General features: G+C 39.7%; 1 protein-coding gene across 3 annotated transcripts in view; it reads left to right on the top strand.

Moving 5' to 3' along the window:
- Positions 1–13,062, top strand: part of LOC124100681 (chondroitin sulfate proteoglycan 4-like) — a 68,566-nt gene that overhangs the window by 20,900 nt on the left and 34,604 nt on the right. For 2 of the 3 annotated variants that reach the window (XM_046456266.2, XM_046456262.2), the window contains exons 4-5: positions 704–1,174; positions 5,010–5,186. In XM_046456266.2, coding sequence (XP_046312222.1) covers positions 704–1,174; positions 5,010–5,186 — 648 coding nt within the window. The remainder of the gene's footprint in view (positions 1–703; positions 1,175–5,009; positions 5,187–13,062) is intronic. The other variant, XM_046456264.2, reaches the window with a different exon arrangement.

Genomic DNA, 13,062 nt, shown 5'->3' with positions numbered 1-13,062 from the left:
TCTGAAGCTGACTTCAGGACAGTAAAAAAATTTACTAAATGCAACCAATAATACAAAATATAAGTGAGTTGAAGTGAAAATCAGTTTTCTACATAGGATGTTCTGACTAAGGGAATATAGGGCCCCTCCTAGCTTTTCTCAAATTTTTATCAAGAGCTCAGAGTGTTAATATATGTTCCACCACAAGGGGGCATGTGCACTTCAGTGACTGTAAATAAGTTGCAGTCACAGTATTGAGATGGATTTTGCTGAATCAATAAATTAAAAATATATGGAAAATGCTGAGCTGGTTAAAGTGGGGTAGAGAAAAAACTTTTCTCTAAGGTCTTGCAATTTTAGTGATCCCACTACTGTTTCTTCCATAGTCATTTATTCTTTCTCATAGAATTTATTTCTTTCACGTAAACCTTCTAAATCCTGTTTTGTTTTTTTTTTTTTCCTGCTATGTGTAATGATCTGTTAGTACATTTGTAGCTACTCTAGATTGTTCACTATTACTTTTCTTTGTGATCAGGGCTGATATTCAAAATATTGGCATAGGTAATAGATCAGATTTAGGTTTAACTGTGTATGAACCCTGAATGTAACTTAAACCATTTGTGGACATGAATAGAAAATGATTAGGGTCATCAATAGTCTTGACTCTTACACACAGTAACATGTTTTTTTTTGTTTTGTTTTGTGTGTGGTGTGTTGACTCAAGGCTGGAAATGAAGCCAATATTCCTCCAGAGGCAGAGTTCATAGTCAGTTCTCCATCAAGGCATGGATACCTCCAAATATCTGAACCAGAAGGTGGCAGCTTGGGTGCAGATGAAAAGTCCGCTTTGAGATTCACACACCGGGATCTTGATGATGGCAGGGTTCTTTATGTGCAGACAGCGCCCGACCAACAGCAGGATCGTTTTTCCCTAGATGTGATAAATGATTCCCAAGTGGTGAGTGCAGTGGAAATTCTGTTGGATATCATCCCTAAGTGGATTCCTCTGGAGGTACAGAATTTCACAGTTCAAGAAGGTGGATCCAAAGCACTTCTGGAGGATGATCTCAAAATTCCAAGCAAGTATTTTGAGGGACTTGACTGTGAATTTATTCTACTCGAATCACCAAAACATGGTTATGTTCAAAGTTCTGATTTTCCAAGAGTAAAGCTAATGAAATTTACCAGGAAACAGGTAATAACTCTAATATATTTGGTCATGTTAGATTAAAAAAAATTGACTGTTTATCATTTATACACATGGGCTTTGGAGGATGATGGGACCTTGGAGGGGCTCTAGTCTGACCTCCCATCAGATGCTAGGGACTTTTCTACAGTATCCCCCATAGAGAAGGGTCCAACTGGTACTTGAACATCTTCAATGATGGGGAACTTAATACTTCCTGAGATGGGTTCTTCTACTCTAAAAGCTTGCCAACTTTAGTTCTTTGGGCTGAGCTGAAATCTGCCACTTAGAAACTTCTTGGATCCTGATTCCAGTATCCTACAGAATAAATCATAACTCTCTTCATGAAAGTTCTTTAACTATTTGAAAGAAACATTTATCAAATTCCCTTGAATTTTATCTTCTTTAGGTTAAACATCTCTATTCCTCCAACTTGTGCTTATATGCCCTGAGTTTCCTGCATCACCCTGGCTTCCCAGTTCTAGATGAGCAAAATACTTCTGTCCCTCTCAGGATATCAGGGCAACACAGAGGTTCTAAGCATGGGCAGATATTTTGGAGTCATTGTTCCTTTGTTCAACCAACAGATGCTTTCAGAGTATATACTCAGTGCTGTGCTCTGTGCCAAGCCCAAGACTATCATGTTGAAAGTTCCCAGTCCTTGCAATCAGGGAACTGGACCTAACTGTCAATCTGGCATCCAGTCAGGATAAAATAACCAAGGTCAACTCCCGGCTGCTATCAGGTTTCTTTGCTTTGAGCTCAAATGGTGTTATTGTCGGATTTGCTTTCTCTTCCTGCCTCTCCCATTGCATCTTCACAGTGGTGCGATGGGAGGACAGAACTGGTACATTTGATTCTAAGTGAAGGACGTAGGGAAGAGCATAAGGAAGCCTTCAGGAAGGAGTGATGTTTCACCTAGACTTTGAGGAGAGGAAGAGTGAGGAGATAACAGAGGATGAACCAGAGACTGGCATTGCAACAAGGTAGCCTTGTGGCACAGGGCATGGAGGCCTTGAAGGGAAGGGTGATCTGGGAGCACAAGGAGTCTTCCACAGGCTGAGGAGTGGCAGAGGTTTCTTGGGGATGGAGTGTGGAGCAGCCCTCACCCCTATCCATAGGAGATGTAACCTAAATTGGATGTCAGGGGGGCTAGATTTATCAGGTGGCATTAGGAAGCCCTGGGGGAATCAGAGAATGCTGAGGGCTGTAAAAGCTCTTATACATCAGATCAGGGAGGGCGATTCTTCAGTGACCTCCTCAGGGATCTCTCAATCATGGCTTCCCTTTCGAAGGCTGGACCAACCCCCTGCATACTAACCACCTTCTCTAAGGTGAGTTGAATTAATACTTTGCATTTCATGTACTCTAGGTGAGAGCCCAAGCACTATATTTTGGTACCATTTTGGTCAATTCAGTTATAGACTGTGCTTCATAGGAGGTGTGTTTTTATGGATTGTTGGTTGAAATCTGTGTGCTGAGATATAAGCATTCCCTGAGGCACCTATGTCATCATGCAGCTTGTTCACAGAGGAGAGTCTGTGTTTCCAGATGACCACTTCATCTTTCTCTGTGACTCCTGAGTTCTCCAATGTTTGAGATCATCATTTCCACTTAAAGTGACACTAATCTCTGACTCTAGCTGTTAATGGCTTAGATAAGGAGTTCCTGCTCAAATTTGCCCTTTATTCATTCAGAAAGTATTTTTGAGTTTGTTATGAGTCTGGGATGCCAGGACTAGGAACTGGGGATAAAGTGGTGAACTAAGGCAGCAATCCTACTCCAATGGAACTTTGTTCCAATTGGGGGGGGGGGGAAGTGGGAGGCAGGGAGAGACAATAAATAAAATAAATGTGAGACAAATGGCATGTCGAATGAAAGTTAGTACTCTAGAGAAAAATAAAGCAGGAAAGGAGCTGGGAAGTGCTGGGGCATTTACTGATGTGTGGGTCGTGAGTATGCATGTTTGGGCATGTTGATGTTCAATTTCTAATACAGTGGTCAGGGAAGGCCCATTGAGAAGGTGGCACATGGCAGACACCTGGAGGAGGTGAGTCAGAGAAGCCTAATGTATCAGAAAGAGCTTTCAGGCAGAGGGAGGAGCAAGTGCATGGACTCCCAGGTGAGGAGCAGTGTGTGGTCCAGCACCGTGGGAGCCACGTGCTGGTGGGGAAGAGATTTGACTTTTGACCTGAAGTGAGAAAGGAGATCTGGAGCAATAGGGGATAGGAAGGTGTGAGCAGAGGAAAAACTCAGTATACCCCTGAACAGGATCATTGACAGGGGACCATAGACTCTCAATATTTTCTAGAAATTTGTTGAATCCTTTAATTTTAGGTCAGATTTTTCTAGTTTTCAGTCTAGGAATTTACAAATCCCTAACACACCCCGTCCTGCACTTCAGATTAATATTATGAAATGACATGTAATTTGGGGAAGTGATACTCCACTGAAGAAATGATGTATTTCTCTAGGAAGAATACCTCGGAGGAGATGATTGTTATGTAAATGCTGGGATCCCGAATTGCCTTAAGTTGAGGCTTCTCTCATCTTGTGATCAGTGTCACCTTCCGTGTTTGTTTTAAAGTAACTTAAAACAGCATGTTCCAGGAATGTTATGGTCAGGCCTGTGATCTGGAATTCCTCGGCTCAGGGAGCTCCAAAGAAATTCCTATAGCACCTGTGTATGAGTGGCCACAACTCTCCCTTGAGACCCTTCCTGAACTTTTCAACCCATGTCAGAAACACCTCTGAGAGATCAAAAGACTTTGCTCAAAGGAAATGCGCCACAGGAATGGGCGAAGTTGAACTGCTAAAAATTTTGGCTTTATTTTATCAAAACAAACACAACCTCAGAGACCTTTTCAGATGTTTAACAACTCCATTTGGGATTTGGAAGTTCTCTGCCATTGTCTGTTTGGGTCACAGACTCATTGAAGCTTTAAAATTCTCTTGGTCTCTAATTTTGATCCTGGGCTTTTTATCGTCTCCTACCTGAATCTTAGATACATGAGAGGCATTCTGATCAAAATTTTGGTTATTATAAATTGAAAAGGAAAAACGAAGTCATTGGATGACTGCTTCAGAATTAATTAAAAATATGTAATCTTATAGGATAAAAGTAAATATTTGCAATTTGATAGAATAATTTGACTCCAATATATTTCATGATAGGAGATGCATTTTAGCTCATCATTGGTAGCACCCCTTAAGAGATGAACACACACACACACACACACACAAATTATTCTGAAGGAGAAGGAATAGGATTAGGAGGTAGCAGGTATAATCTCACATACAAAGAATAATTAAAGGACCAATGCATACTTGGCTTAGAAATGAGAAATGTGAGAGAACTTAATAGTTGCCCTGGCCCATATGTCTCCAAAGAGGAAATATCCGACCAATGGGGAGAAATTTCATTGTTTTATGAAACAATAAGCAACTTCAGAAATTAGTCATTCTAAATATGCAAGTACTGTCTGTATTTGATTGTGTTTTTCCATTGGTGGGAAGGCTGTATATGTTCCTCCCACCACACTTGGGTATTAGAAATAGCATTTGAATTCAGGGTTTCTGATTACCAATCCAGAATTCTCTTTGTATATCGAATTATTCAATTGCTCTTTTTCTCCTTAAACTTATTTCTAGGATAAAGTATTAATTTAGAAAATATATCATCCAGCACAATTTGCTGATTGATGGACTTAAACTTCATGGGATGAGGATATGCTTTTGTGCTTTGGCAAGATATTTAAAATCAGAATTTCTTTTATAGCAATTTATTCATATTTTGAAAGTCACATTTGAGCACGTTAGTGATTTTGTTGTTTGTTGGTTATAGGTGGAAAAGAAACTGATTTACTATGTTCATGATGATAGTGAGGAGCTTCTTGATAATTTCACCATCTTTGCAAATAGCTCAGAGCTTGGAAAACAGAGTTTGCCCAAAACCCTTTTTGTGACTGTTGAATCTGTAAATGACAAAGCTCCAGTAATAACAGCCAATAAGATCCTCCAGGTAAGTGCTACATGCTTTTGACTTAACTTGAGAACCTTAGGGCTTCCAAATTGGTTTTCTATTTTATTGTTTCTAATGTTAAATAAGAAGGCATATGAATACATATATATATATATACATATATACACACACACATACATATATTTGATATAATCCCATGGTTTTAAATAAATATTAGTTATTACCAGGACATTCTGTTGGGTGCCATTTGGAAAATATAAAGAATCCCAGTGAACCTGGTGTGATGCTCCCTGAGGCTTGGCCTTTGGAGGCAGATTAGGAAGGTGTCTGCCCATGGACAGCCACTGCTAGGCGGGTAGTGGGTTTTGTAGCCAACATATCTGGGAGGAAGCCCTGGCTGCCCACTACTAGCTATGTGACCTTGAGCAAGTTATTTGGTTCCCTAGTTTGTTCTCATTAGGATGGAGGATTAAATAAGAGTGAGAGGATTAAATAAGATGATGTTAGGTTCTCACACAGTGCTTCCATGTAGTTAGACTCAATAAATAGTAGCTATTATTTCTAAAAATTAGTTCACACCAGTTGGGTAAAAGAAGTCACGTGACAGTATTTTTCCATCTGGGAACTTTGCTTCCTTTCACTGTCCTGGAAAATCCCCCAGGGGTAGCTCTCAAGCACTCTCAGGTACTCATCTCTCATCTGGTGGGGTGTTAGCCATTTTGTTTCTGTTCTTTTGTGGAGATTGCCCTGAGGCAGCATCTCCATGTGATTTCTGCTGCCTACACAAAGGGGCTGATGTGCCAGAAACCTCCTGGCATGGACGGCACATTTCCTGCCACACCAGCAGCATAGGTGCTGGTGAACTCATTGATGCCAGTTTATACTGAAGCATCTCAAAAATTCCATTTAATAGATTCTCTCAGGTTTAACTTATACTTTCTTTATATTCCTTCTTCTAAGGATTTTATTATATGTACATGTGCATATAAACATGTAAATATTGTATACATGTCAATCCATCTAAACATATAAATATTGTATCCCTTACTTACCTGGTTCTACAGGGGAGAAAACTAAAGCCCAGGGAGCAATCAGGGTCCTCAGAACAGTAGCTTGTAGGTTCTTTTGATTTCTATTCCAAGAATTCTTCCATCCTATTTTCTTCATCATGCTTTTTTTAGAGGGGTATTTAAAAAAATAAACCACTTTAACTAACAAAATTGTGGTTGTTGTTGATGCTAGTCTAACCCAATATATCTTAAAGGATTTTTGAGGAGAGGGGGTGGTGCTGGTGATCGATCCCACATATGCCAGGCAAGTACTCTACCACTGAGCTACACCTTCAGCTTTAAAGCTTATTTTCTAAGTGGTATAAAGACCACCAAGCCACAGAATGGTGCAGCAGATGCAACATCAATGGAAGTTGACACAAATAGGAAAAGGGTCTTTGGTGAGTGTGGAGGCCAGCTAGGTCTCAGGGAGGGACAGGAAGAAAGTAAAACAAATAGCAGTGAAACATGAAGCATTAACCTTTGCCCTTAATTTATGAAACACCCTAGGGCCAATTAAACAATAGTGCAGGCATACCCAGGAGCCCACCAAGGGCTAATCTAATGAACAAATTTTACATTGTAAAAGATCACCGAGGTTTTAATGTTTATCTATTCAAAATAATTAGATCTAGGAATAGACCTTTGAGCTCTTTTAGTGATCTTAAAGATCCATTCATTTTTCTATGTCTCCATTTTATGTGAAAAATTAATAGTGTTAATTAAAATTAATAATATGCCTTTGGAACTTGTGGCTTTGGAGTTTGCTTCACAGACATGACCCAGGTAGCCCAGGAATGGTATGTGCCAACTGGTTAAGCTCCTCTGTTTCAGTCACTTTTCTTATGCTTTCCACACAACTTTGGCTATGATTGCTACTGAGGTCACTCTCTGCAAAGTCATCTGAGATGCGGGCTATTGGCTAGAGTGAGGAATCTTAGCTGTCAATCACCATTGAACAATTATAAAAGTTTATATCGCGTGTGTTTTTACAGAGGACTGGGGGTCTTCAGTAACTAGTGTCATTTCCATAGCCCTTCAGAGGAACTGCTGAGATTATTAACCTTATTTGTAAAGTGGAAACATTGAGGCGCAGAGTGGTCACAAGGGAGGGTAGTGGACTTGAAACTAATCTGTCCACATCCCACACTCTCATCATCAATGCTCTGCCACATTCCCCTGTTACTTTTGTCTCACTCTGGCTCTTTTAATACATCATGTTATCAAGGGATAGTTTTTTTTTTTTTTTTTTCGGTAAGGAAAAAAGGCTGCAGAGCTGCTCTTGCTCTTACTGCAGTGGTTTTTATGCCACCATCTCTACAGCAGTTGTATTGACAAGAGTGGGTTTGCCCAGGAAAAGTAGTAGAGGGTTTGGCGTGTTGCTGCATGGTGCAGAACTGTAGAAAGTAAAAGATCTAGAGGAGGCAATAGGGCGGTCAGGATCTAGAGAGCTATGGGAGAAGGGCTGGAGTCAACTGAAGAAAGGGAGAACCAAGGAAGGAGATGGTCAATGCTTAGGCCTTCTTATGAAAAGGAATTGAAACCTCATGTCCAGCTCAGCTTTGAGCTCCAAGTTCCCCTCAGTTATAAGATGCAATATCAACTTAATCACATCTTTGTCATACCAAATGCATCTGTCAATTTAAGATGTTCAGAAATATTAAAATGTGAGGGAGAAAAAGCATACCCTAGACTTTGTTTCTGTCCTCCTCTAAAATTAGGGAAATACAGTTTGTGGGGTTGTTCTAGTGGTCTGCCCACACTGCCTCCCCCAACCTTGACTCAAAAGTGTTTTATCTCAAGGGGTTGGGGGGAGAATGAGGAGTAGCAGGGGCAAGGATCACTTTCTTCATTCTTACCTTATCCCTGGTAGTCTGGATCCAGGCCAGTTTTGACTGATATGCCATTCGACTCCAGTTCTTTCTGAGTTTATTCATTTATTTACCTGTAAAAGAAACTTGTTCTGTGTTTTGAAGTTTTCAGATTAAAATTAGGAGACTGGAGTTGAAGGTTTGTAAACTGGCCACTTGAACTTCAGGAACACTTACTAGCAAAACTGTAGGGAGGAGTTGTTTTGCTTGGTGATCTCAGTTCCTCCCAATTTGAATCCTCTGATTATATGACTGTAAAACTTGCATGAGGTGCTCTGGTCTTGTTTGGCTGGACTTGGACAGATGGAGAAACTGTAGCATTGCAATTTTGTATTGGTTTGATTCAATCTAGTCTGGATTAAGTGGACATTTTACATTTTAAAACCATTAAACCATTTCTCCTCTTTTTGGCTGAGAAACATAAACAGTTTTGGATTTAAAGTCAGTGTTTCTGCCATCTGAAAGTGACCAGGTACACTGTAGGATATGCTAACTAATTATTTAAAGACGTAGAAATAGTTTTAGCAGGACATGCTTGGCTTAAAATGAAGAAACCCTAAGAATTTGTTTTCTTCACTTGTAGTCAGTAATCTTGGTGCACTGTTCAATGAAAGTTATTCTATATCAAAGGGCTTTGGTTCATTTGTCAAATAAAATTTTTCCTTTGTTTGATTTATAACTATTACAAAAAGAATCTATTGGGATTTTGTTGATTTCCAGCTATATGATACAGAATTTAGTTAAAGGGCTTCTCTGTAATGGTTTTGTCTATGAAAAGGATATGTTACTGCTCCCAGGAATCTGATTGGACTATGGCAACCCAGGCTTCTAGCTGGGAATGTTCTCAAAGAGATGTTTCCTAATCATCACAGGCAAAATAGCACTGGGCTGTTTTCTGTTTTGGGACCCTACTTTTTTCTTGTTTTTAGTGCCCATTACTCTCTGATATTAAACAAATAAACAATCCATTGTCTGTCTCCTCACATAAATCTAATCTCCCTTTGGAAGGGACTTCACCTATATTTGTCCTGTTGTATCCTCAGATTATGACACAGCATCTGGCACATTATAGGGGCAATAAATATTAAATGGATGAATGCCTTCATGAAGCTTAGAGTCAGTGGAAAAGTCAATTAAATAATTATAAATGGAGTGATGATCTGCTGTATATATATAATATATATAGAAAATATAATATATATATATATATATATATACACACACACACACACACACACACACAAAGTATTTAAGGAGATAGAGAATGGTTTGGGGTTAGAGAATACTGATATTTCAGAGAGGATGATCTGCGAAGGTCTCTCTGTTGAGGGAACATTTGTTGTGAGGCTTGTAATTCAGGGGCCCCCAAGACCTCCCTAAGGTTCATTGATTTGTAGGACTTGGTATACTAATGATTACCATTTATCACAGTGAAAAATATAAAGCAAAATCAGCAAAGGAAAAAGGCACATGGGGTGAAGTCCAGAGGAAACTAGGTCGAGCTCTGAGTGGTTTTCCAGTGAAGTCACACAGGATGCACTTAATTGCTCCAGTAAGTTGTGACAACACATAAGTGTTTTCTACCAGGGAAGCTCAATGGATACTGAATGCTCAAGATTTTTACAGAAAGCTGGTCAGGTAGGTGCCCTCTGCCTACTATGTACCTAAATCCCAGACTCCAGGAGGAAAGCCAGTGTCCAGAGATAAACCACATTGTTTGTACAAACAGTTTAGACATATTGACCCACGTTGTCCCTCGGGAAAAATTTACTATCAGTGTAGAACACTGCTTAACTGACAAGTTCTTAGATGCCAGCTGAAGGCCAACCTTACATGCAGACCATCCTAGAGAAAGGCAATCTTTAAAAAATTTTTAAATTTATTCTTTTTAATTATATATATAACATCCAGATACATCTGACATCATCAGTCCCCAGCACCCTACCCCACATCCCCCTTCTCTACTTCACCAATCCCTCTTCAATCCATTACAGTTTACTTTTTTTTTTTTTAATTAGTGTCCTGTGGATACACCTGATGCCAGGACCCACCATACCACATCCACACATGCACATAGGAAAATTCGGTCAGATTCATTCTACTATTCTTCCCTTTTCCAATCCTTAAAGGAAGGCAGTCTTAAGCCTGCTATTAACTATTTTCTAAATAAGAGTGGGGGTGGGGGATTGGGGTGTTCAGATGATTCATTTATATGTATATTATAGAGGAGAGTATTCCTGGAAAAGGATTATCCCAGAACAAAGGTAGCAGGTCTGTAGTGAGCCTGCCATTTCTGAAGGCATGAAAAACTTGGAGCAAGTAGAGCAGATGGAGAGAAAAGGAGAGTGAGAGATATTAGGCTCCCTGGTGAGAGTTGATTTCTGGCCAGAAGGACCTCCCAGTGTCTCCCTGAACCACACAATTTTGTTCCATCAAGTGTCCAGGGATGATAATGGGGAAACAGCCATCATCTTTCAAGTCCCTGCTTGAGTCAAGCTGAGTTCTAAAAGGATCACATAAATGATGAGATGAATTCTCATTTAATTCTCTCAATGACTCTTGAATCAAATGAGATTGCAGTTGATTTGGGACACAGAAAGACTAAGTCACTTGGCCAAGATTGTGCAGTTAATAGAAAAGTGGAATTTAAGTCCAGGTGGTCTGAGCAGAGCAGCCACACTCTGCTATCCATAGTGGGAGTATTCTTAAACTGTGTTTTACAAGTGCAGGTTACAACCTATGAGTCAGGACCAATATTTTAAAAACAAATTACATTGAACAAAATAGAACAGGTAGCTTCAAAATGTACTATGATTACTAAAAGTAAGTATTATTTTGTGAAACTTTTGCTACAATTATAGATAAAACACACATACACACACACAAAAATACACATGTATGTACTAGGTTGCTGCATAAATGTATTCCTTACTTTCGATGTTAATCAAAAATCATGTGAGCCATTGATCCAGCAAAGCTATATAATTTTATATTGATGAATCTTTTTTTTTTTCCCATCCCTTTTCCTGTTTCTGGGATAACCTCTCCTTTCATGGATTGAATCAAATCCACTGAACTCCTTGTATTCACCAGGACACCTAGAAACTGGTGCTCTAAGGCTATAATGGAGTTGATAGAACCTTGAACAACCCATACCTGGCTCCTCAAATACTCCATCAGGGTAGTTTACCGAATGTAAGGAGTCTCTGTGTTCTAGGCAGGGGTCAGATTGTTTCCTTTAGTTTTGGAGTCTCCCTGCAACTTCCTATCACCATAGTCCTGCCTGCCTATCACCCTGCCCAGCTGCTGTATTCTCTTCAGCAGTAAAGGAGGTTGGGATGGAAGGGACAGGTACATTGTCTACACACCTGGCTGATTCACTTTATGGACTGCTGTCATGGTCCAAAAATCATGGCAATGAAGGAAAAAAATAAATAATAAAGTTTTAAATATTCTAAGACAAAGGAATATAAATGAGGGCTTATAATCATATCACTTTTCTATTATATATCATGTAATGTGAATGAATTTGCCTTGAGGATTTTCAAATAATGTTATCTGTGCACTGAAATTTTATAAAATAGGCATTGTGATTATGCTATAATCAACATAATTTTGACTTGATGGAAAAGAGCCCAGAAGCAGCTAGGAATTGGTCTTGCTAATTTTGAAAGGCTGTGTTGGAAATGGATGACATGTAAGATATCCTTTTACTTTCTTCCCTTACAATTATTGTGTTTTTTTTTACATTGGAGTTTCATATCTCTGTCTTAACCACCAGACTATAGAATAATAATGGCAAATAAGCATAGACAACTTCCTGGAAAGACTGTGTGTATTTGTTATATTGCGGGGAGTTTTCATGAATTGATATCCTTGAATACCCCTAAAGTGGTCAGATTTGTTAACATTTGACTGAAAGCTGATGCATAAAGCATATGCATTTTTTTTTTTTTTTGCCAAAATAGTAGAACTGTGAGAGTACATTTTTCCAATAACCAATAGTCTCTCCAAAGCTACGGTTACTAGTTACTTCTATCCAGGCAAAGTTTCTATCCAGTGGCATTTCTTATTATAGAGCAATTTGTCAGTGATAATAAAACCATCTGCAAAGTCACATTGGTAGCTAATACTGACTCAGTACATACCCTGGGCTTGCCATTGTTCTTAGCACTTCATGTGAATCCTCACCATCTCTATGTATATTATTTTTTATTTTAAACATGATGAATCTGTAGCACTGGGAGGGTTAGACACTTGGCCAAAGTCAAAAGAGTGAGAGCTTCTGGGAGTGAGCAGCAGTTAGGATGGGAGGCTGAACTCAGCCACAGTGCTGCGCTCCTTCTTCCTTCACAGTTACAGTGAAGGAGCCCAAGGACCAGAGGAAGCAGATAAAGCCAGTGTTGCTCTTATTCCCATTTTAAGAAGTCAGAATTAAAGCTCAAGAGATTGACAGAGGCTGGAGATGTTGCTCAGTGGTAGAGCACTTGTCTAGCATATGCAAAACCTTGGTTGAGAGAGAGAGAGAGAGAGAGAGAGAGAGAGAGAGAGAGAGATCTTAAAAGCTTTGCCTAAAATAGCAGAAATAGAGTTAAACAGAGGCAGGGAGAATCTGAGGCAAAGGCCATTTTGCAAATACAGATCCCATAAAGCCTCTAGATACTGTGCTGTCCCTGACTTGGACCCATCATTTTCTCAAGTTCATCATATGATCTTTCAGGGCCATTTGCTCTCCTTGCTTATCATGAGGACCTGGGGGAGGTTGTGTGAAAGTCAACCTGCAGTCTACCTGAGGGTAGGAGATGGGGGGGATAGAGCCCCTGATGGCATCTCAGACTCTGATGGGAGTTCAAAGCCAGACCCGAGTGTGAACTTATCAGTTCCAGCGTTTCATTTCTACTTCTCCTGAAGTAGAAAAACAACATGTCCTTAAACCACAGGACTGTCTGCTGATCTGTAAGGCCATTCAGTGAGACAGGGAATCGTCTGTGTCCT

Source organism: Marmota monax, unplaced genomic scaffold, assembly GCF_021218885.2.
Source record: "Marmota monax isolate L192 unplaced genomic scaffold, Marmota_monax_Labrador192_F-V1.1 WCK01_AAM20220418_F8-fsc00037, whole genome shotgun sequence".
Classification (NCBI taxonomy): domain Eukaryota; kingdom Metazoa; phylum Chordata; class Mammalia; order Rodentia; family Sciuridae; genus Marmota; species Marmota monax.
Note: the sequence above shows the minus strand (reverse complement) of the source record. Positions and strands in the feature narration are given on the sequence as shown.